Source organism: Narcine bancroftii, chromosome 10, assembly GCF_036971445.1.
Source record: "Narcine bancroftii isolate sNarBan1 chromosome 10, sNarBan1.hap1, whole genome shotgun sequence".
NCBI lineage: Eukaryota > Metazoa > Chordata > Chondrichthyes > Torpediniformes > Narcinidae > Narcine > Narcine bancroftii.
Genome location: NC_091478.1, coordinates 47,848,395 through 47,873,411, shown reverse-complemented (window position 1 = coordinate 47,873,411; position 25,017 = coordinate 47,848,395). Strand labels below are relative to the sequence as shown.

The window sequence follows — 25,017 nt, the reverse complement described above, 5'->3', positions numbered from 1 at the left end:
GGGGATTAGGGTAGTAGGTGCAGAATCAGGAAAGGTGGGGGAGAATCAGGGAGGTGGGGGAGAATCAGGGAAGGATGGCCTAGTTTGGGATGGAGGCGGGATAAGGGAAGGAGAGGTGGGAATAAGCGAAGGAGGGGCGGAACAGGTAATGAGGGGGAGAATCATGGAAACAGGGAGTGGATTGGGAAAGAGGTGGGATCAGGGAAGGAGGGACTGGATTGGGAAGGAGGAGGATGAGGGAAGGAGGGTGAAATTAGGGAAGGAGGGGGAGAATCAGTAAAGGGGGAATATCAGGGAAAGAGGGGTTGGTTTGGGAAGGAGAGGGTTTTTCAGGGAAGGACAGGGGATCAGGGAAGGAAGGGGTGGTTTGGGAAGGATGGGGAGAATAAGGGAAGGATAGGGTGGAGTGGCAGGGAGTGGAGATAAGAGAAGGGGATGGTTTGCAAGGAGGGGAATCAGGGAAGGAGGGAGAGAATCAGGGAAGGAGGGGGAGAATCAGGGAAGGTGGATGGAATTAGGGAAGGAGGGCGAGATTCAGGGAAGGTGGGGAAGTATCAGGGAAGGAGGGCCTAGTTTGGGAAGGAGACGGGATAAGGGAAGGAGAGGAGGGAATCAAGGAAGAAGTGGGATCAGGGTAGGTTGTTGGATCAATGAAGAACGAGGATGTTTGGGAAGGAGGTGGGATCAGGGAAGGAGGGGTGAATCATGGAAAGAGGGAGAATCAAGGAAGAGAGTAAGATATCAGGGAAGGAGGGGGATCAGGGAAGGAGGGGGGATCAGGGATGGAAGGAGGAATCAGGGAAGGAGGGAGTTATCAGGAAAGGAGGGGGTAATCAGGGAAGGAGGGGAAAATCAGGGAAGGTGGGGGATCAGGGAAGGAGGGGGGAATCAGGGAAGGAGGGAGAAATCAGGGAAAGAGGGGGGAATCAGGGAAGGAGGGGGGGATCAGGGAAGGAGAGTAGGAATTATGGAAAGGAAGGGGGAATCAGGGAAGATGGGGGATTAGGGTAGTAGGTGCAGAATCAGGAAAGGTGGGGGAGAATCAGGGAGGTGGGGGAGAATCAGGGAAGGATGGCCTAGTTTGGGATGGAGGCGGGATAAGGGAAGGAGAGGTGGGAATAAGCGAAGGAGGGGCGGAAAAGGTAATGAGGGGGAGAATCATGGAAACAGGGAGTGGATTGGGAAAGAGGTGGGATCAGGGAAGGAGGCAGAAACAGGGAAGGAGGGGGTATCAGGGAAAGAGTGAGGAATCAGTCAATGAGGGGGGATCAGGGAAACAGGGAGAGAATCAGGGAAGGAGGGGGAGAATCAGGGAAGGTGGAGGGAATTAGGGAGAGAATCAGGGAAGGTGGGCCTAGTTTGGGAAGGAGGCGGGATAAGGGAAGGAGAGGAGGGAACAGGTAATGGGGAGAATCATGGAAACAGGGAGTGGATTGGTAAAGAGGTGGGATCAGGGAAGGAGGGGGAAACAGGGAAGGAGGGGGAGAATCAGTAAAGGGGGAATATCAGGGAAAGAGGGATTGGTTTCAGAAGGAGAGGGTTTTTCAGGGAAGGACAGGGGATCAGGGAAGGAAGGGGTGGTTTGGGAAGGATGGGGAGAATAAGGGAAGGATAGGGTGGAGTGGCAGGGAGTGGAGATAAGAGAAGGGGATGGTTTGCAAGGAGGGGGATCAGGGAAGGAGGGGGGGATTAGGGAAGGTGGGGGAGAATCAGGGAAGGAGGGAGAAATCAGGGAATGAGGGGGGATCAGGGAAGGAGGGGGAATCAGGGAAGGAGAGGAGGAAATTAGGAAAGGAAGGGGGAATCAAGGAAGATGGGTGATTAGGGTAGTAGGTGCAGAATCAGGAAAGGTGGGGGAGAATCAGGGAAGGGGAGGGAGAATCAGGGAGGTGGGGGAGAATCAGGGAAGGATGGCCTAGTTTGGGATGGAGGCGGGATAAGGGAAGGAGACGAGGGAATAAGGGAAGGAGGGGGGAATCAGAGAAGGAGGGGGATCAGGGAAGTTGGGGGAGAATCAGGGAAGTTGGGGGAGAATCAGGGAAGGTGGGGGAGAATTAGGGAAGGTGGGGGAGAATCAGCGAAGGTGGAGGGAATCAGGGAAGGAGGGAGAAATCAGGGAAAGAGGGGGGATCAGGGAAGGAGGGAGAGAATCAGTGAAGGGGGGGTTCAGGGAAGGAGATGGAGAATCAGGGAAGCAGGGGGTGGGTCAGGGAAGGAGGTGGGAATCAGGGAAGGAGACTCGATCAGGGAAGAATGGGGAACAGGGAAGGAGGGGGGTTCAGCGAAAGAGGGGGGTTCAGGGAAGGAGGTAAGAGAATCAGGAAAGGAGTGGAGAATCAGGGAAGGAGGGTGGGATCAGGATAGTAGGGAGAATCAGGGAGGTGGGGGAGAATCAGGGAAGGATGGCCTAGTTTGGGATGGAGGCGGGATAAGTGAAGGAGACGAGGAAATAAGGGAAGGAGGGGGATTCGGGGAATGTGGGGGAGAATCAGGGAAGGTGGTGGAGAATCATGGAAGGTGAGGCTAGTTTGGGAAGAAGAGAAAAATCGGGGAAGGAGGGGAAGAATCAGAGGAGGGGAGATTAGGGAAGGAGGGGGGATTAGAAAAGGAGGGGAGAATCGGGGAAGTGGGGAGAATCAGGGAAGGAGGGGCTGGTTTGGGAAGGAGAAAAATCATGGAAGGAGAGGAAGAATCAGAGAAGGAGAGGGATTAGGGAAGGATGGGGGTTTAGTGAAGGAGGGGAGAATCAGGAAAGGTGAGGGAGAAACAGGGAGGTGGGGAAGAATCAGGGAAGGATGGCCTAGTTTGGGATGGATGCGGGATAAGGGAAGGAGAGGAGGGAATAAGGGAAGGAGGGGCGGAACAGGTAATGAGGGGGAGAATCATGGAAACAGGGAGTGGATTGGGAAAGAGGTGGGATCAGGGAAGGAGGCGGAAACAGGGAAGGAAGGGGTATCAGTCAAGGAGGGGGGATCAGGGAAGGAGGGAGAGAATCAGGGAAGGAGGAAAGAATCAGGGAAGGTGGAGGGAATTAGGGAAGGAGGGCGAGAATCAGGGAAACAGGGAGTGGATTGGGAAAGAGGTGGGATCAGGGAAGGAGGGGTATCAGTCAAGGAGGGGGTATCAGGGTAGGAGGGAGAGAATCAGGGAAGGAGGGCGAGAATCAGGGAAGGTGGAGGGAATTAGGGAAGGAGGGCGAGAATCAGGGAAGGTGGGGAAGTATCAGGGAAGGAGGGTGTGTATTGGGAAGAAGGTGGGATCAGGGAAGGAGCTGGGATCATGGAAGGAGGGGGAATCAGGGAAGAAGGTGGAGAATCAGGGAAGCTGGGGGTGGATTGGGAAGGAGGTGGGATCAGGGAAGGAGCTGGGATCATGGAAGGAGGGGGAATCAGGGAAGAAGGTGGAGAATCAGGGAAGCTGGGGGTGGATTGGGAAGGAGGAGGATAAAAGGGATGGAGGGGGGATCAGGGAAGGTGGGGGAGAATCTGGAAAGGAGGGGGGAATCAAGAAAGGAGGGTGAAATCAGGGGAAAATCAGGGAAGGAGGGGAGATCAGGGAAGGAGGGGGTAGTTTTGGATGGAGGCGGGATAAGGGAAGGTAGGGGGGAACAGGTAATGAGGGGTGAATCAGGGAGTGGATTGATTAGGAGGTGGGATCAGGGAAGGAGGGGGGATAAGGGAAGTAGAGGAGGGAACAGGTGATGGTGAGAATCAGGGAAGCAGGGTGTGTATTGGGAAGAAGGTGGGATCAGGGAAGGAGCTGGGATCATAGAAGGAGGGGGAATCAGGGAAGAAGGTGGAGAATCAGGGAAGCTGGGGGTGGATTGGGAAGGAGGAGGATAAAAGGGATGGAGGGGGGATCAGGGAAGGTGGGGGAGAATCTGGAAAGGAGGGGGGAATCAAGAAAGGAGGGTGAAATCAGGGGAAAATCAGGGAAGGAGGGGAGATCAGGGAAGGAGGGGGTAGTTTTGGATGGAGGCGGGATAAGGGAAGGTAGGGGGGAACAGGTAATGAGGGGTGAATCAGGGAGTGGATTGATTAGGAGGTGGGATCAGGGAAGGAGGGGGGAATCATGTCAGGAGAGAAGGGAAACAGGAAAGGAGGGGGAAATCAGGGAGGATCAGGATAGTTGGGGGAGAATCAGGGAAGATGGGGGAGATTCGGGGAAGTTGGGGGATTCCGGGAAGGAGGAGGAATCAGGGAAGGAGGGTGAAATCAGGGAAAGAGGGGGGAATCAGGGAAGGAGGGGTGTCACGGAAGGAGGTGGGATACGGGAAGGAGGGGCAAATTAGGGATCAAAGGGGGAACCAAGTATGGAGTGGGGGATCAAGGAATAAGGGGGCGATCAGGGAAGGAGGGAATCAGGAAAGGAGGGGGTGATTTGGGAAGGTGGGGGGATCAGGGAAGGTGGAGAGAATCAGGTATGGAGAGGAGTGAATCAGGGAAGGAGAGGTTAATCAGGGAAGGAGGGAGATGACCAAAAGAGAGGTAATCAGGTAAAGAGGGGGGATGAGGAAAGGAGGGGGGGTTCAGGGATTAAGCAGGGGGTTCAGGGAAGAAGCGGGCTCAGGAAAGGAGGGGTTAATTAGGATAGTGGGGGGAGAATCAGGGAAGGTGGGGGAGAATCGGGGAAGGAGAGGGAGAATCATAGGGGGGGGAATCATGGAGGGTGGGGGAAAATCAGGAAAGTTGGGGGGGATCACAGAAGGTGGGGGAGAATCACGGTAGGTGGGCTGAATCTGAAGGAGTGGCTGGTTTGGGAAGGAGGTTGAAATCAGGGAAGGAGGGAGAGAATCAGGGAAGGAGGTTGAAATCAGGGAAGGAGGGAGAGAATCAGGGAAGGTGAGGGAGAATCAGAGAAGGTGGGGGAGAATCAGGGAAGGATGGCCTAGTTTGGGATGGAGGCGGGATAAGGGAAAGAGACGAGGGAATAAGGGAAGGAGGGGGAAATCGGGGAATGTGGGGGAGAATCAGGGAAGGTGGTGGGGAATCAGGGAAGGTGAGGCTGGTTTGGGAAGAAGAGAAAAATCGGGGAAGGAGGGGAAGAATCAGAGGAGGGGAGATTAGGGAAGGAGGGGGGATTAGAAAAGGAGGGGAGAATCGGGGAAGTGGGGAGAATCAGGGAAGGAGGGGCTGGTTTGGGAAGGAGAAAAATCACGGAAGGAGAGGAAGAATCAGAGAAGGAGGGGGATTAGGGAAGGAGGGGGGTTTAGTGAAGGAGGGGAGAATCAGGAAAGGTGAGGGAGAAACAGGGAGGTGGGGAAGAATCAGGGAAGGATGGCCTAGTTTGGGATGGAGGCGGGATAAGGGAAGGAGAGGAGGGAATAAGGGAAGGAGGGGCGGAACGTAATGAGGGGGAGAATCATGGAAACAGGGAGTGGATTGGGAAAGAGGTGGGATCAGGGAAGGAGGGGGAAACAGGGAAGGAGGGGGTATCAGTCAAGGAGGGGGGGATCAGGGAAGGAGGGAGAGAATCAGGGAAGGAGGGGAGAATCAGGGAAGGTGGAAGGAATTAGGGAAGGAGGGCGAGAATCAGGGAAACAGGGAGTGGATTGGGAAAGAGGTGGGATCAGGGAAGTAGGGGGAAACAGGGAAGGAGGGGGTATCAGTCAAGGAGGGGGTATCAGGGTAGGAGGGAGAGAATCAGGGAAGTAGGGGAGAATCAGGGAAGGTGGAGGGAATTAGTGAAGGAGGGCGAGAATCAGGGAAGATGGGGAAGTATCAGGGAAGGAGGGCCTAGTTTGGGAAGGAGGCGGGATAAGGGAAGGAGAGGAGGGAACAGGTAATGGTGAGAATCAGGGAAGCAGGGTGTGTATTGGGAAGAAGGTGGGATCAGGGAAGGAGCTGGGATCATGGAATGAGGGGGAATCAGGGAAGGAGGTGGAGAATCAGGGAAGCTGGGGGTGGATTGGGAAGGAGGAGGATAAAAGGGATGGAGGGGGGATCAGGGAAGGTGGGGGAGAATCTGGAAAGGAGGGGGGAATCAAGAAAGGAGGGTGAAATCAGGGGAAAATCAGGGAAGGTGGGGAGATCAGGGAAGGAGGGGGGAATCATGTCAGGAGAGAAGGGAAACAGGAAAGGAGGGAGGATCAGGATAGTTGGGGGAGAATCAGGGAAGATGGGGGAGATTCGGGGAAGGTGGGGGATTCCGGGAAGGAGGAGGAATCAGGGAAGGAGGGTGAAATCAGGGAAAGAGGGGGGAATCAGGGAAGGAGGGGTGTCAAGGAAGGAGGTTGGATCCGGGAAGGAGGGGCAAATTAGGGATCAAAGGGGGAACCAGGTATGGAGTGGGGGATCAGGGAATAAGGGGGCGATCAGGGAAGGAGGGAATCAGGAAAGGAGGGGGTGATTTGGGAAGGTGGGGGATCAGGGAAGGTGGAGAGAATCAGGTATGGAGAGGAGTGAATCAGGGAAGGTGGGGTTAATCAGGGAAGTAGGGAGATCATCAAAAGAGAGGTAATCAGGTAAAGAGGGGGGATGAGGAAAGGAGGGGGGGTTCAGGGATTAAGCAGGGAGTTCAGGGAAGAAGCGGGCTTCAGGAAAGGAGGGTTTAATTAGGATAGTGGGGGGAGAATCAGGGAAGGTGGGGGAGAATCATAGGGGGGGAAATCATGGAGGGTGTGGGAAAATCAGGAAAGTTGGGGGGGATCAGGGAAGGTGGGGGAGAATCAGGGTAGGTGGGCTGAATCTGAAGGAGGGGCTGGTTTGGGAAGGAGGTTGAAATCAGGGAAGGAGGGAGAGAATCAGGGAAGGTGGGGGAGAATCAGGGAAGGTGGAGGGTATCAGGGAAGGTGGAGGGAATCAGGGAAGGAGGCAGAAATCAGGGAAAGGGGGGGGATCAGGAAAGGAGGGAGAAAATCAGTGAAGGGGGGGTTCAGGGGAGGTGGGAATCAGGGAAGGAGGGATCAGGGAAGGAGGTGGTAATCAGGGAAGGTGGGGGTAATCAGGGAAGGAGGAGTTAATCAGGGAAGGAGGGGGTAATCAGGGAAGGATGGGATAATCAGGGAAGGAGGGGTTAATCAGGGAAGATGGGGGGATCAGTTAGTAGGGGCAGAATCGGGGAAGGTGGGGGAGAATTAGAGAAGGTGGGCGAGAATAAAGGAAGGAGGGACTGGATTGGGAAGGAGGAGGATGAGGGAAGGAGGGTGAAATTAGGGAAGGAGGGGGAGAATCAGTAAAAGGGGAATATCAGGGAAAGAGGGGTTGGTTTGGAACGAGAGGGTTTTTCAGGGAAGGACAGGGGATCAGGGAAGGAAGGGGTGGTTTGGGAAGGATGGGGAGAATAAGGGAAGGATAGGGTGGAGTGGCAGGGAGTGGAGATAAGAGAAGGGGATGGTTTGCAAGGAGGAGGATCAGGGAAGGAGGGGGGATCAGGGAAGCTGGGCAAGAATCAGGGAATGTGAGGGAGAATCAGAGAAGGAGGGCCTGGTTTGGGAAGGAGACGGGATAAGGGAAGGTGAGGAGGGAATTAAGGAAGAAGTGGGATCAGGGTAGGTTGTTGGATCAGTGAAGAACGGGGATGTTTAGGAAGGAGGTGGGATCAGGGAAGGAGGGGTGAATCATGGAAAGAGGGAGAATCAAGGAAGAGAGTACGATATCAGGGAAGGAGGGGGATCAGGGAAGGAGGGGGGATCAGGGATAGAGGGAGAAATCAGGGAAGGAGGGAGTTATCAGGAAAGGAGGGGGTAATCAGGGAAGGAGGGTGAAATCAGGGAAGGTGGGGGATCAGGGAAGGAGAGGAGGAAATTAGGAAAGGAAGGGGGAATCAGGGAAGATGGGGGATTAGGGTAGTAGGTGCAGAATCAGGAAAGGTGGGGGAGAATCAGGCAAGGGGAGGGAGAAACAGGGAGGTGGGGGAGAATCAGGGAAAGATGGCCTAGTTTGGGATGGAGGCGGGATAAGGGAAGGAGAGGAGGGAATATGGGAAGGAGGGGCGGAACAGCTAATGAGGGGGAGAATCATGGAAACAGGGAGTGGATTGGGAAAGAGGTGGGATCAGGGAAGGAGGGGGAAACAGGGAATGAGGGGGTATCAGGGAAGGAGGGGGGAATCAGGGAAGGAGGGTGAAATCAGGGAAAGAGTGGGGAATCAGTCAATGAGGGGGGATCAGGGAAGGAGGGAGAGAATCAGGGAAGGAGGGGAAGAATCAGGGAAGGTGGAGGGAATTAGGGAAGGAGGGCGAGAATCAGGAAAGGTGGGGAAGTATCTGGGAAGGAGGGCCTAGTTTGGGAAGGAGGCGGGATAAGGGAAGGAGAGGAGGGAACAGGTAATGGGGAGAATCAGGGAGTGTATTGGGAAGAAGGTGGGATCAGGGAAGGAGCTGGGATCATGGAAGGAGGGGGAATCAGGGAAGGAGGTGGAGAATCAGGGAAGCTGGGTGTGGATTGGGAAGGAGGAGATAAGGGATGGAGGGGGGATCGGGGAATGTGGGGGAGAATCTGGAAAGGAGGGGGGAATCAAGAAAGGAGGGTGAAATCAGGGGAAAATCAGGGAAGGAGGGGAGATCAGGGAAGGAGGGGGTAGTTTTGGAAGGAGGCGGGATAAGGGAAGGTAGGTGGGAACAGGTAATGAGGGGTGAATCAGGGAGTGGATTGATTAGGAGGTGGGATCAGGGAAGTAGGGGGGATCAGGGAAGGAGGGGGGAATCATGGCAGGACAGAAGGGAAACAGGAAAGGATGGGGGAATCAGGGAGGATCAGGATAGTTGGGGGAGAATCAGGGAAGATGGGGGAGATTGGGGGATTCCGGGAAGGAGGAGGAATCAGGGAAGGAGGGTGAAATCAGGGAAAGAGGGGGGAATCAGGGAAGGAGGGATGTCACGGAAGGAGGTGGGATCTGGGAAGGAGGGGCAAATTAGGGATCAAAGGGGGAACCAGGGATGAAATGGGGGATCAGGGAATAAGGGGGCGATCAGGGAAGGAGGGAATCAGGGAAGGAGGGGGGATCAGGGAAGGATGGGGGAATCATGGAAGGAGAGAAGGGAATCAGGAGAGGGGGGAATCAGAGAAGGAGGGAGAGAATCAGGGAAGGAGGGGGGAATGAGGGAAGGAGGGAGGATCAGGGAAGGATGGGGAACAGGAAAGGAGTGGGGTATCAAGATGGAGGGGGATATTAGGGAAGGAGGAGGATATCAGGGAAGGAGGGTGGATCAGGGAAGGTGGATCCGGGAAGGAGGGTGGATCCAGGAAGGTGGGGGGGGGGAGCCAGGAAGGAGGGGGGATCCGGGAAGGAGAGGTGATCCGGGTAGGAGGGGTGATCTGGGTAGGAGGGGTGATCTGGGTAGGAGGGGGGATCCGGGAAGGAAAGGGGATCAGGGAGGGAGGGGGAATCATGGAAGAAGAGAAGGGGAACAGGAAAGGATGGGGGAATCAGGGAAGGAGGGGAGAATCAGGGCAGGTGGGGGAGAATCAGGAAAGGAGAGGGAGAATCAGAGAAGGTGGGGGACAATCAGGGAAGGTGGGGGAGAATCAGGGAAGGTGGAGGGAATCAGGGAAGGAGGGAGAAATCAGGGAAAGAGGGGGGGGATCAGGGAAGGAGGGAGAGAATCAGTGAAGGGGGGTTCAGGGGAGGTGGGAATCAGGGAAGGAGGGATCAGGGAAGGATGGGGTAATCAGGGAAGGAGGGGGTAATCAGGGAAGGAGGGGGTAACCAGGGAAGATGGGGGGATCAGGTAGTAGGGGCAGAATCGGGGAAGGTGGAGGAGAATTAGAGAAGGTGGGCGAGAATAAAGGAAGGAGGGACTGGATTGGGAAGGAGGAGGATGAGGGCAGGAGGGTGAAATTAGGGAAGGAGGGGGAGAATCAGTAAAGGGGGAATATCAGAGAAAGAGGGGTTGGTTTGGGAAGGAGAGGGTTTTTCAGGGAAGGACAGGGGATCAGGGAAGGAAGGGGTGGTTTGGGAAGGATGGGGAGAATAAGGGAAGGATAGGGTGGAGTGGCAGGGAGTGGAGATAAGAGAAGGGGATGGTTTGCAAGGAGGGTGATCAGGGAAGGAGGGTGGGGATCAGGGAAGGAGGGGGATCAGGGAAGAAGGGGGGAATCAGGATAGTCGGGGAGAATCAGGGAAGGAGGGCTTGGTTTGGGAAGGAGATGGGATAAGGGAAGGAGAGGAGGGAATCAAGGAAGAAGTGGGATCAGGGTAGGTTGTTGGATCAGTGAAGAACGGGGATGTTTGGGAAGGAGGTGGGATCAGGGAAGGAGGGGTAATCATGGAAAGAGGGAGAATCAAGGAAGAGAGTAAGATATCAGGGAAGGAGGGGGATCAGGGAAGGAGGGGGGATCAGGGATGGAGGGAGGAATCAGGGGAGGGAATTATCAGGAAAGGAGGGGTTAATCAGGGAAGGTGGGGGATCAGGGAAGGAGGGGGGGATCAGGGAAGGAGGGGGAATCAGGGAAGGGGAGGAGGAAATTAGGAAAGGAAGGGGGAATCAGGGAAGATGGGGGATTAGGGTAGTAGGTGCAGAATCAGGGAAGTGGTGGGAGAATCAGGGAGGTGGGGGAGAATCAGGGAAGGATGGCCTAGTTTGGGATGGAGGCGGGATAAGGGAAGGAGAGGAGGGAATAAGGGAAGGAAGGGTGGGGAACAGGTAATGAGGGGCAGAATCATGGAAACAGGGAGTCGATTGGGAAAGAGGTGGGATCAGGGAAGAAGCTGGGATCAGGGAAGGAGGGGGAATCAGGGAAGAGAGTAAGATATCAGGGAAGGAGGGGGGAATCAGGGAAGGAGGGGATGGTTTGGGAAGGAAGGGGAGAATCAGGGAAGGAGGGGGAGAATCAGGGAAGGAGGGGAGAATCAGGGAAGGAGGGGGAGAATCAGGGAAGGAGGGGGAGAATCAGGGAAGGAGGGGGGATCAGGGAAGGAGGGTGGATTAGGAAAGGAGGGTGGATCGGGGAAGGAGGGGGTATCAGGGAAGGAGGGGTGGTCAGGGAAGGAGGGGGTGGTCAGGGAAACAGCGGGGATCAGGGAAAGAAGCAGGATCAGGTAAGGAGGGGGGATCAGGGGAGGGGGGATCAAGGAAGGAGGGGGTATCAAGGAAGGGAGGAGGGAATCAGGGAAGTAGGGGGGATGAGGGAAGGAGGGGGTGGTTTGGGAAGGAGAGGGAGAATCAGGGAAGGAGGGGGAGAATCAGGGAAGGAGGGGGAGAATCAGGGAAGGAGGGGGAGAATCAGGGAAGGATGGGGAGAATCAGGGAAGGAGGTCGTACTGAGGCTGTGGTGAGCAGAGGCTGAGGAACAGCTCCTCTTGAGGTAAGGTCTGTCTTGAGCTTAGCTTTAATTTAAATAAATAGCAGGTCATAGAGGTAGTTGGCGTCGCCCTGTGGTCCAATTCTGGAATGTAGGAAGTCAAGGTCAGTGCAGATGCTCCTGAGGTGGACACCTGCAAAAGGTGAAGCCAGTGGCAACTCCTGGGAGACCGGGTTAGGGAATTGAAGTTGCAGCTGAATGAACTGGGATCATAAGGGAGGCATAGGCCGTGAGTGGTAGGAGTTACAGTGAAGCAATCACCACCACAACCCCCCCCACCAGACAGGAGTCAGGAAACTGGGTGACTGTGAGGTAAGGGAAAGGGGAGAGGCAGGCAGTGCAGAAAACCCCTCTGGCCATTTCCCTCAACAACAATACTGTTGGGGGGTCGTGTCGATCTACAGGCGGAAAGTCATGGAGGTTGGATCTGCGGCACAGGAGCTGGACCCTTGGCTCAGAAGGGAAGTGGGGGAGAAAAGGGTAGGGCTCTTGTAGTTGGGGACTCGATGTTTAGGGGAGCAGATAGGTTTGCTGGATGACATCGGGGATCCTGGTTAGTTTGTTGCCTCCCAGGTGCCAGGGACAGGGATGTTTCTGAGCGAGTCCACAGCAGCATTCTGAAGTGGGAGGGCGAGCAGGCAGAAGTCATGGTCCACGTGGGGACCAATGACATAGAAGCGGGGATGAGGTCCTGTAGAGGGATTATATAGAGTTAGGGAAGGAGTTGAAAAGCAGGACCTCAAGGATGCCAATTCCGGGATTGCTGCCTGTGCCACACGCTAGTGAGGGTAGGAATGGGAAGTTGTGGAGGATGAATGTGGGACTCACATACTGGGGCATGGGTTTGGATTTCTGGATCAATGGGATTTCTTCTGGGGGTGTCTGACCTGTACAAATGGGACAGCTTGCCTTGAACTGGAAGGGGACCAATATCCTGGCAGGTAGGTTTGCTAGAGCTGTTGAGGAGGGTTTGAGCTAGTTTGGTCCAGGGTGGGGTGGGGTGGGAATCAGAATGAGAGAACGGAGATTAGGGAGGAAGATCACCTAGACTGGAACGAATGGAGGGAACAGAACATAAAAATAAATGGATGAAGAAGGCAAAGGTAGTTGGTAACAAAAGGAGTATATGTGGAGGACAGCCTCTCAAGTGCATATATTTTAATGCAAGGAGCATTGTAAATAAGGAGGATGAGCTTAAGGCATGGATGGCCACATGGAAATACGATATTGGGGCCATCAGTGAAACTTGGTTGCAGGAAGGGCATGTTTGGAAGTTAAATATTCCAGGATTCCGTTGTTTTAGGTATGACAGAACAGGGGGGATAAAAGGTGGAGGAGTTGCATTGCTTATTAGAGAGAACATTACAGGTGTGCTGTGGCAGGATGGTTTAGTGGATCGTCCAGTGAGGCTATTTGGGTAGAATTGAGGAATGGCAGAGGCATGAATACATTAATGGGAGTGTATTATAGACCACCAAATGGGCAGAGGGAATGAGGAGCAAATTTGTAAAGAGATTGAGTATATGTGTAATAAACACAAGGTGGTAGTTGTGGGAGATTTCAACTTTCCAAACATTAAGTGTGTCACTCATACAGTTAGAGGGCTGGATAGGTTAGAGTTTGTTAAGTGTGTTCAGGAAAGTTTTCTTAATTAATATGTAGAAGACCTGACTCGAGAGGGGGCAGCATTGGATCTCCTATTAGGGAACGGGATAGGTCAGATGTCAGAGGTTTGTGTTGGGGGACAGATTGGGTCTAGTGATCACAATACTCTTAGTTTTAGGCTAGTAATGGAAAAGAATAGAGATGGGCCAAAGGTTGAGATTCTTGATTAGAAGAAAGAAAATTTCGAGGGGATGAGAAAAGATTTAGAGGGTGTGGATAGGATAGAACAGGGAAGAATAGTGATGGATAAAATTGGACCCCTTGAAAATGAGGGGGATCGGCTCTGTGAGGAGCCAAGGAGAATGGAGAAATTTTAAACAATTTTTTTTCTTCAGTATTCACTAAGGAAAAGAGTATTGAGCCAGATGAAGTGAAGAAATATGGTAGGGAGCTCATGGATAATATAAGGATTAATGAGGAGAGAGTGTTGGCTATATTGAAAAAGATCAAGGTGACAAAATATTCCTAGGACCCTGAGGGAGGTTAATGAACAAATAGTGGGGGCGTTGACAGAAATGTTTAATATATAATATTAAATATATCACTGGCCACGGGGAAGTGCCGGAGGACTGGAGGGAGGCTCATGTTCCGCTGTTCAAAAAAGGATCCAAAAGAAAATCTGGTAATTAAAGGCCTGTAAGTCTGATATCGGTGGTGGGTAAATTAATGGGAATTGTTCTCAGAGATGGTATAGATAACTATTTGGAAATTGATTCAGAGTTGTCAGCATGGTTTTATACATGGTAGAGCATATCCAATAAATCTTACAGAGTTTTTTGAGGAGATTACTAAAAAGGTTGATGACGGGAAGGCGGTAGATGTTGTCTATTTGGACTTTAGTAAGGCTTTTGACAAGGCTCTCCATAAGATATTAATATTAATGGATATTAATGATGAAGTAGTGAAATGGATTCAGCAATGGTTGGATGGGAGATGCCAGAGAGTAGTGGTGGAAAATTGTTTGTCGTATTGGAGGCCGGTGTCAAGTGAAGTGCCTCAGGGATCGGTACTGGGTCCACTGCTATTTGTCATATATATTAACGATATAGATGATAGGGTAGCAAATTGGATTAGTAAATTTGAGGTGATACAAAGGTTCGTGGTGTTGTGGACAGTGAAGAAGATTATCAAACCTTACAGGGTGATATAGGACAGTTAGAAAAGTGGGCTGGAAGATGGCAGATGGAGTTTAATACTGATAAATGTGAGGCGCTACATTTTGGTTGGACTAATCAAAATAGGACATACATGTTAAATGGTAGAAAATTTGAGAAGTGCAGTGGAACAAAGGGATTTAGGAGTCATGGTACATAATTCCCTGAAAGTTGAATCACATGTGGATAGAGTGGTGAAGAAGGCATTTAGTATGTTGGCTTTCATAAGTCAGAGTATTGAATATAAGGGTTTGGATGTAATATGAAATTGTATAAGGCATTGGTGAGGCTAAATTTGGAATACTGTGTGCAGTTTTGGTCGCTGAATTACAGAAAGGATATAAACAGTATAGAGAGAGTGCAGAGGAGGTTTACTAGAATGTTGCCGGGGTTTGAGTTACAGGGAATGGTTGAGCAGACTGAGATTTCATTCCCTGGAGCACAGAAGATTGAGGGGTGATTTGATAGAGGTATTTAAATTATAACGGGGACAGATAAAGTCAATGTGGACAGGCTTTTTCCACTGAGAGTGGGAGAGATTCAAACAAGAGGGCATGGAATGAGAGTAAAAGGGGAAAAGTTTAAGGGAAACATGAGGGGGAATTTCTTCACGTAGAGGAAGGTGGCGGGTATGGAATGAACTTCCGGCAGTAGTGGTAGAAGTGAGATCGATGTTAATATTCAAGGAAAGGTTGGATAGGTATATGGACGGGAGAGGTATGGGCTAAATGAGGGTCAGTGCGACTAGCTGGGAGATATGTTTGGCACAGACTATTAGGCCCAAACTGACCTGTTTCTGTGCTGTAAATGGTTATATAAATGGACGTCATCAATCAGACTAACCAAACTTGTGCAAGACATGGCAACAATGCCAGAGAAAAATCACCCAGATAAGGAATACTCAACATTCCTTATCAACATTCAAAGACATTCTCTCAATCTCGGAAGCAAAATCATACAAAATGCAAGATCTTTCTCGACACCTCATGACCTGGGTTAACGACAAAATGGCATTTCACCAGTACAGTACCTTCTTCAGGGCAGTGAGCTGCTGCGTCTGTGCTCTCAGTTCTGAGATTGTGTTCCTCTCCCGCTTCAGGTCATTCTGTAGTGCTCGTCTCCATTCCTTCTCAATCTTCAAATCAATTTCCAGTTGTATCCTGTTCGTTCAGTTCCATTAAGCAGCTCAGTTTCCATCAAACAAACGTAAATTCCACACAATGAAAGCACACAATGCAAAATGCCCAGGACAAACATAACCTTTGCTCTGGTCAACTCCAGGATATTTTGGTTAAGACAATTCCATAAAGCTTACATTTAACACAGACCAGGTTAATTTCCAGAAATGTGCAATATATGCCTCTCTGATGAATGGTGAAATATTAGGGACGAGTCCAATCAAAGCCAGTACCTCTGGATGTGAGCCCATCTAATGGGAGTGGAGAGTAATTAGAATGAAGCAGCCAATAAATATGTGCCCAGAGGGTCTTAACTGGAATACAAGCTTCCCCTCTCAAATAAACTGTGCAAGACGGGAATCATTCAGTTCACAGAGAGGTCAGGGAAGAGGGGCGAGAGAGACGGAGAGAGGTGGGAGGAGGCTGGAGTGGGAAAGAAGGTGGGCTGGAGGGGGGAGGGTGGCATGCGAGTGGCTGGATGGGGGGGAGAGGTAGAAATAGTGAACAGAGAAAAAGAAATGGAAGGCAGGCAAGGGCTCGGGAAACCACGAGTGTGTCGAACGTGCAGGGCCAAAGAAATAAGAGAGATCGGCGCAGGTAGGTGATCATGGCAATCAAGGCGCCGGGGGACGGAACATTCGAGTGAACATTCATCGTGTACATTTAACTCTGGGTGCTGGATCTTCAAGAGTTGATAATCATCAAAACAGCGTTTTATTATTCTGCCCAAATACTTACAACTGCTGTTCCTTCTGGTCACTCTCTCTTTGCAGAGTCCCCATTTTGCTCGCCAGTTCATGCTTGGACTTGTGACTTCCTTTTTCTGCTGTCTCCTGATCTCTCTCTGCTTGCTGCAATCTGGTGCAAGTTAAATCAACTCTGGATAAAACCTATGCTTTGACCAAGGATGCAGGGTGGAAAATAGAGCAAGAAGACAAAGAAGCAAACAACAGGATACCAACATCAGCAAATTAAACTGGAAGTAAAAAAAGAAAAATGAATGCAAGGATGGGAGGGAAAGGATGAGAGAGAAAGAAAAGCACAGCTCAGGGCTGGAGGAGAACTTGGGAGGGGAAATAACCAGTTGTCATGGTCAGGCAAACAAATGTACAACCAAGAAAGACACTCTGTTGAAAGGGGTATCAAGAGGTCGAATCTAACACAACAAGCCAAACCAAGGACTTCTTTGGGTTTCTACTTGAGCTGTGTGCAAATTGGCATGGGGTCAATGTTGAATGATAATGGGGTGTAGCAAGAAAGAGGTTTCAATTCATGGGGCACTTGCATCAGGAGGTGGAAAACTGAAAGCTTACTCCGTGGACACTTGAAAGCGCCTGGGACCAAGGACCTGACAAATCGATGAACTTTGGTTACAAATAGCAGAAAGGCAGGTCAGACAGGGAACAAAGTGTGAATGGGTCAATTGAGAAATGTTCACTTGTGCTTTTCTCCTCCTTACAGAAACATAGTTGAGAGAGGGCAAGATTGGCAGCTCATTATTCCAGGGTATACATGCTCCAGCCATGGGAAAGGTGGAGGTTGGACAGGAGATAGTACACCACAGTGGGATGTTACTCCTGTCAGATCGTCCAGGAAGAACTTAGAAATGAGAAGGGGGTTATGAGTTTGATGGGATGTACTTTTGACTGTACCAATAGTGGGAATTAGGGGAGTGGATATGGAGAAAGAATGCAATCCACAAAAACGCTGCAGATTGTTTCATATTATTCACTGGACCATCTGCAGATTTTCTTGTTTAACTCTGTTTAGCTGCAAGAATGATAGGATTGTAATAGGAGGCGATTTTAACTTTTGCAATATTGACTGAGATAGTTTTAGTGCTAAGGACTTGGACAGGGCAGAATTTGTTAAGCGTATCCAGGAAAGTTTTGATGGCCCAACTAGAGAGGGGGCAATACTGGACCTCCTACTGGAAAGAGGTTGGACTCACCAGGGGAGCACTTCGGTACCAGTGACTATAGTCTGTTGGCTTTAAATTTTTTATGGTAAGAGATAGGGTTGGTCCACAAGTCCATGTCCCAAATTGAGGCAAGCCTTGATTTTGATGCCATTGGGCAGGACCCGGTGAAGGTCGATTGAGAGTGAATGATCGCATGCATAGGAAGTGACTGAGATGGGAGAGTTCAAGGACAGCATGTTCCCATTTGGGTGAAGAGTAAAGCCAGCAGGATTAACAAACCCTGGTAGATGAGTGATATTAGAACATAAGAAACAGGAGCAGGAGTCGGTCACCCAGCCCATCAAGCCTGCTCTGTCATTCAATGTGATCATGGCTGATCCGACCCTTTTCCCCATATCCCTTAATTCCTTTACTATGTAAAAATCTAACCAACCTTGTCTTAAATATATTCACTGAGGTTGCCTCCACTGTTTCAATTCCACAGATTCACCCCCCTCTGAGAAAAGCAGTTCCTCCTCATCTCTGTCCTAAATTTACTACGTCCCCAAGTTCTGCTCTCCCCCACCAATGGAAACAACTTACCGACCTCAATCTTATCTCTGCCTTTCATCATTCTATGTGTTTCTATTAGATCCCCTCTCATTCTGCTAAATTCCAGTGAGTACAGTCCCAGAGACAAACCCTTCTCATAGACCAACCCCTTAATCCCTGGAATCAACCCAGTGAACCTCCTCTGCATCGCCTCCAAAGTCAGTCCATCCTTCCTCAAGTAAAGAGACTAGAACTGCACGCAGTTCTCCAGGTGGGGCCTCACTAGGACCTTGTACAGTTGCAGCACAACCTCTCTGCTCTTATATCCCAGCCCTCTAGAAATGAAGGCCAACATTCCATTTGCCTGCATTCCATTTGCCTGGTTAGCCTGCTGCCCCTGCAAACTTTTAAGATTCATCCACAAGCCCTCCCAAGTACTTCTGCACAGCAGCAAGCTGCAATCGCTTGGCATTTAAATAACATTCTGATCTTCCATTTTTCTTTCCCAAGTAGATAACCTTGCATTGACCAGCAATGTATTCCATCTGCCAGACCCTTGCCCACTCACTTAACCTATCCATATCTCTCTGCAAACTCTCCGTATCCTCTGCACAATTTGATTTTCCACTCAGTTTAGTGTCATCAGCAAACTCAGATACCCTACACTCTGTCCCCTCTTCTAGATCATTTATGTATACTGGGAACAGGTCCAACACCGACCCCTGCAGCACCATGTTCACCAGCGATTGCCAACCTGAAAGATACCCTTGTATCCAAACTTTCTGCTTTCTATTGGTTCACCAATCCTCTATCCATGCTGATACATCACTCCCAACTCTATGCATCCTGATCTTCTGTATGTCTTTTACGCAGCAACTTCTTGAACAGCTTCTGGAAACCCAGGTAAACAACATCCATCTGTTCTGCTCTATCTACCATGCTCATTACATCCTAAAAGAACTTTAGTAAGTTTGTCAAAAGGACCTACCTTTGCTGAATCCACGCCGTGTCTGCCTGACGGATCCATTTCGCTCCAGATGCCCCACTATTTCTTCTTTAATGATAACTTTTCCCAACCACAGACGTTAAACTAACTGCCCTAAAGTTCCCTGCCTTTTACCTACATCCTTTTTTGAATTGTGGTGTGACGTTCGCTGTCTTCCAATCCACTGGAATCTGCCCAGAGTCTGGAGAATTTTGGTAAATTACTCACTCTGCCTTTTCTTTCAGTATCATGGGATGCATTCCATCAGGACCAGGGGACTTGTCTATCTTTAGACACTCAGTATTGAGGCTCTGGTTATGAAAATGCAGGCATAAATCAGGTATGAGATGAAGGGAATCCCTTGAATATCCCTTGGATATAAGAATACACAAGAAAAATCAGGAGGGCAGCAAGGCAATACAAGAAATCCTTGGCAGATGAGGAAAAGGAGAATCCTAAGAGACTCTGTGTATTAAGAACAACGTGGTAACTAGGGGAAGTCTGCAGTCATGGGAGATGGATGCTGTTAAATGAATAGTTCTTCTTCGCAGTTACTATGGAAGCGAGGGAGTTCAGGGAAGGGATTTTACAAATGAGCAGTGGATAAATTCCCAAGGCCTAAACTGTGTATCCGTGGACACTGGGAAGCTAAGGAAGAAATTGCAAGGGCACTGGCAGAGATATTTGTATTATTGTTAGCCACGGGTGAGGCACTGGAAGACTGGAGGGTGGCTCATGTTGTACCTATATTTAAGAACTGCCAGCGAAAGCCAGGCAACAGCAGGCCAGTGAGCATCATTAGGGGTGAAGGGATTCAGAGAGGATCCATCGGGATTTGGAAATGCAAGGGATGGTCAAAAGGGCTTTGTGAGTGGGAAATCGTTTGTCGTGAATTTAATAATTTTTTTAACGAGGTGACCAAGAGGATTGACGAGAGGAGGGGAGGGGGTAAATGCTTTTGGCAAGGACTCACAAGGAATGGCAGATGGACTTTAACTTGGACAACTACAAGGTCTTGCATTTTAGAGAAATTAAACCAGGACAAGGTAGGGCCTTGTGGAGTTTTGAGGAAAAGAGTCATCTAGAAATACAAGTCTATTGTTCCCTGAAAGTGGCGACACTGGTACACAGGATGGTGAGGCTGGTGCCTGGAGCGCTTGCCTTCAACGATCAGCACATTGAGTAGAAGAGTTGGGACGTTACACTGGTGAGACCTCACTGAGTATCGTGTGCATTTCTGGCTGCCTGGCTATCAGAAGGATGTGATTCAGCTGGAGAGGGTGCAGAAAAGGTTCAGGAGGATGTCACCATAGGCCTTTTCTGGTGGTCTGAGCACCTCCCATGTAAAGCCGCAGAGTATTCCCCCCTTGCAGCTCAATATCCACTCATCTGAATATGAACAGAGCGCCTCCGAGTGCCAACACCAACCCTCTCGGGGAGGGATAATCGGCGGAGTGCTGCGTGACCCAACTCCCCACTCCCTGACAGCACCCCCACCCCCGCTACCTGACAATGTCAGCGCCCAACCATCCGGCCCTACTACCTGACAACGCACCCCCCACAGCCCCACTACCTGACAACGCACCCCCCTAGTCCTGCTGCCTGACAGCGCCCCCTGGCCCCACTACCTGACGCACCTCCCCTAGTCCCGCTACCTGATGCATCCACCCCCCGCGGCCCTGCTACCTGACAGCGCCAGCGCCTCCCCCCAACCGGTCCTGCTATTTGACAGCGCCAGCGCACCCCCCCTCCCCCAATCCGGCCCTGCTACCTGACAACGCACCCCCCACAGCCCCACTACTTGACTTCTCCCCCCGGTCCTGCTACCTGGCCCCGTTAACTGACACACCGCCTCCAGCCCCGCTACCTGACGCATCCCTCCCCGGCCCCGCTTCCTGACAGCGGCAGCGCCCCCTCCCCCACCCAGCCCTGCTACCTGACAGCAATTTCCCCCCCAACTCTGCTACCTGACAGCACCCCCACCCCCCTGGCCCTGCTACCCGACAGACCCACCCAGCCCCTGGCCCCACTATCTCACAGTAACCCACCCCCCACCGGTCCTGCTACTCGACAGCTGCACCCCTTGGCCCCACTGGGGAGGGGTGGCCGGCGGGGCAGGGGTGGTCGAATGGTGCGGGCTGTGACAACCCAGCCGACCACTCCTGCACCACACTGGGCACTTTGGCCTTCGGGGCCGCTCTCTGCAGCTGAAAATGCAGCATAGCTGGAACTGTTGTGGGAAACACAGAGCAGTTCCACCTGCGTGGGGGATTATGGGTAGGGAAGTCAGCCATTGCTATGCCGCATATTTATGATGGGTGGCGCTGCGGCACCAATCTCCCCATCTCTATCAGATCCGGAGGATGCGCCTCTGGTTGAACAGGCCCTTTCAGGTGGACCAGCAACCCTGCAGCAGCTGTTTAGGGCCGCCACCTGAAAGGTGAGTCTGCAAGTTAAGATCAGCTCCTGTTGCTGGCTTCAAGGCGGAGGGTCCACTTGAAAGAGCCTCACGACTAGAGGGGCTATAAGAAGAGAGGAGAGTCTGGGACAGTTGTCCCTGAAGCAATGAAACCTGAGGAGTAATTTTATGAATACATTCAGGAGAGGAGCACAGATATGGTGAATGGTCTCAGGAAGAGGAAGTCATTTGAAGTCAGCAACTGGTTCTGATTTGGGATGAGAATGGCTCGCTCGGTGGGTGTGAACTGAACATTCCAGTGCGTCATTCACACTGAAGAATGGGAAAGGAAGTGAGAGTAGCTCTGATTATTATAAAAATAAAAGAATAAAAAATGATCTTGCCTCATGGAAAAAAGAAGTAAACTTCATTTAGATGGAGATGATAAAAAAAGGAAAAAATTTTTTTTTCATTTTTCATTGGCTATAAGTGGACAGAATAAACTTAAAAAAAGAGGCTTGTAACAAAGATAATACAATAAATGTAGACAGTGTTATTCTTAACACAAGTTTGCAGAATCAAATTAAGAAAGGAAGGAATAACAATAGTTCCACGAAAATAATTCAAGTGATCTCAGTGTGGATGATTTTCACAGTTAGTTCCAGAGCAATTAATATTGGTTAAACACTAAAATCTTCAATCAAATGTGGGCAATCAAAAGAAATGAGAGGAGAGCTGGCCAAAGTCAAAGGTGTGACTGGAGATCAGCAGTGATCTTGACAAAGCTACATTTCACAGAGGAATGAAGACTCGAGGTAGGGGAATCTTTAGCCCCTTTCACCCAGGAATTAACGGCCAATCAGCCTAAAAAAGGGTCTAGAGCAAAAGGAAAATCTTCTCAACGCTGCATGAGACGACATAATCTCACGCCAGCGATTGCCACCATAGTACAATCCCCGGCGTCTGCGGATGTTGCAATCAGGCAAGTGTAGAACAGGCAATTGCATTCTGGGATAGAAATGACCCAAGATTTTGTGAATGCAGGAATATGAAGAAAGAAAAGATTGACAGGATTTCAAGGTTTGAGTTACAGGGAAAGGTTGTGCAGACAAGGGCTTTTTTCTCTGGAGCGTAGAAGATTGAGGGGGGACTTGATAGAGGTGTTTAAGATTTTAAAAAGGACAGACAGAGTAAATGTGGATAGGCTTTTTCAATTAAGAGTGGGAGAGATTCAAACTAGAGGGCATGGTTTAAGATTGAAGGGGGAAAATTATAAGGGGAACATGAGGGGAAATTTCTTTACGCAGAGGGTGGTGGGGATGTGGAATGAGCTTCCGGCAGACGTGGTCGAGGCGGGATCACTGGTTACATTTAAGGAAAGACTGGATCGTTACATGGATAGGAGGGGACTAGAGGGGTATGGACCAGGTGCTGGTCAGTGGGACTAGGAGGGTGGGGATTTGTTACGGCCTGGACTAGTAGGGCCGAACTGGCCTGTTCTGTGCTGTAAGTGGTTATATGGTTAAAGTGGTAATAACTTTGCCGTGGGAAAGTTGCAGAGAGAGAGAGAGAGAGAGAGGAAATAAATAGTAATAGCAGACAATTTTTAAACAGCTTGGGAAAGTTTGTAGCGCTATAGTGCACAATTTATAAAAACCATGGGGAAAAAGCCCTCCCAGAACTCCATGTGGCAGAGAAAGTGCTGTATGCCCGGAACACTCATGGAGAGGTTTCTCTCCCACATGGCCTGGGAAGTCAGGTCCACCATCGTTTTTTACCATGGTCTTCATAAATTGTGCACGATAGCGCTACCAACTTTCCCACAGTTTAAAAACTGTCCATTATTGCTATTTATTGCTAGCACATTCCCACGGTCCCTTATAAAGGTTTATATAGGTCGACACAACAACAGTGGCTGAAGGGCTCATACCTCATAATTAGGCTTAATTATGTTATAATTAGGCATGATTAATTTTGTTTAAATAAAAAACTCATAATACATTGATCAAGATTTAGCGTAGGTCCACCATCGTTCGATGTGTCATGATGTCACCGGTAGAAGGTAGAACAATTGCAAGCGTGAAAGTGTTCAGTGTCCCAGTTAGGAGTGGTCAAGTGTTGAAAGCCAACCCCCTGCATTCCTATCACGGGGCACTGAATGGCCAATTTAGTGGGATGCAAGTGCGAAGGGGGCTTTTCCGAGGCAAACAGGTATAAGAGAACATCAGTTTTAAAAAAAAATCATTTCCATAGTTGGATACAAAATAGGTTTGGTGGCTGTGGAAAGTTGTCGAGATTGGAGGCCTGTGACCAGTGGTGTGCTGCAGGCTCCCCCGTTTCTAGTCATTGATGTTAATGACTTGGACGAGAATGTAGGTGGCACGATTCGTAAGTTTGCAGCCAAAACTATACTTGATAGTGTGGTGGATAGTAAAAAGAAAGGGTTCCTGGGGTTAGAGCTGGATCTAGATTAAATGGTAATGTGGGCAAAGGAACGGCAGATGGACTTTATTTCAAACAAGTACAAAGTGATGCATTGTGGGAAGTTAAACCAGGGCTCAGTGAGTAGCAGGGCCCTGGGGAATGGCCGTTTTCCGTTTCCTTGGGGTAAAGTACATAGTACAGAGTTTGGGGAGCTTTGATATGACACCAGAAACCCTGGCAAATTACTACAGAGGTGTGGTGGAAAGTGTACTGACTGGCTGCATCATTATCTGGTATGGAGACACCAAAACCCCTGAAAATCCCTCCAAAAGGTCATGGACACAGCTCAGAACATCTCAGGCAAACCCCTCCCCACCATCCAGAACATCTAGGGAACGCTGCCGTCGGAGAGCAGCAGCAATCATCAAAGATTCACTCCACCCAGCACATGCTCTGTTCTCGCTGCTGCCATCAGGAAAGAGGTATTGGTGCCACACAACTTGCACCACCAGGTTCAGGAACAACTGCTGCCCCTCCACCATTGATTAGGGAATTCCCGCCAGCAGCGAATCCATCTGCCTTGCAGCAGTCCAAAGGGAGTTTCATGTAACATGACACTGTTTTATTACTATGATAATAAATTGAATCTTGAATCAGACTCCTCAACAACAAACTCAATCAGGGATTTAGTTAAGGACTTTACTGTTTGTTTTTTTACTTCTCTGTATTGCATAGTTGTTTACATGATATGGTGTATTTTTTGCACTATCAATAAGTGGTAAATCTGCCTGGCCCGCAGGAAAAAGGATCTCAGATGTGATGTTAGATCTGTACTCTAAATAAATCTGAAATCCGAGTAATGGGAAGGTGTACAGCATGTCTGCCTTCATCAGCCGAGGCACTGATAGTAATAGAACGTCACATTACAGTCAAATCGATGGTCAGATTTTACCTGCTGTGGTAAAGATTGATGAGGATATTATCTGGAATCTGGGGGTCTTTGGTCAACAGAAGAGACCAGACAGCTTGGGTTTGTATTCCCTGGAGAGAAGAAGCTGAGAGGTAGAGGTTTATAAAATGAAGAGAGGCATAGAAAGAGTAGGCAGCCAGGGTCTGTTTCCTGCAGTGGGGGTGTCCAAATTAAATGGTATAGGTTTAAAGGGAGGTCTGAGGGGCAAATTGTTCACACCAGGAGTAGCTGAAATGCCAGAGGTGGTGGAAAAGTTAGAACAGTAACCACATTTCAGAAACATTGGACAGATTCTTGAATGAGCAGGGCTTAGAATTAATGTGGACAAGTGGGCTAGTATAGTTTGGCACAATGGTGGGCTGAAGAGCCTGTTTCAATTCTGTACAACCATTACTAAAGGTAATGCAACATACAAAATACTAGAGGAACTCAGTGGGTCAGGAGAACCCATGGAAGACAACAGTCACCATTTAGGGCTGTAATTCTTCATCAGGAATAGCTCGAATAGGAGGGTGGGTGAAGAAGGAGCTGGGGCTGGAAGGTCATGGA

At 50.1% G+C, this 25,017-nt stretch overlaps 1 protein-coding gene across 2 annotated transcripts in view; it reads right to left on the bottom strand.

The window, feature by feature from the left end:
• The window catches only part of rufy2 (RUN and FYVE domain containing 2), a 164,785-nt gene that overhangs the window by 78,953 nt on the left and 60,815 nt on the right, over nucleotides 1-25,017 (bottom strand). Inside the window, exons 13-14 of one of the 2 annotated variants that reach the window (XM_069900866.1) lie at nucleotides 15,978-16,097; nucleotides 15,092-15,221 (exon numbers count right to left, since the gene is read on the bottom strand). In XM_069900866.1, coding sequence (XP_069756967.1) covers nucleotides 15,092-15,221; nucleotides 15,978-16,097 — 250 coding nt within the window. The remainder of the gene's footprint in view (nucleotides 1-15,091; nucleotides 15,222-15,977; nucleotides 16,098-25,017) is intronic. The other variant, XM_069900867.1, reaches the window with a different exon arrangement.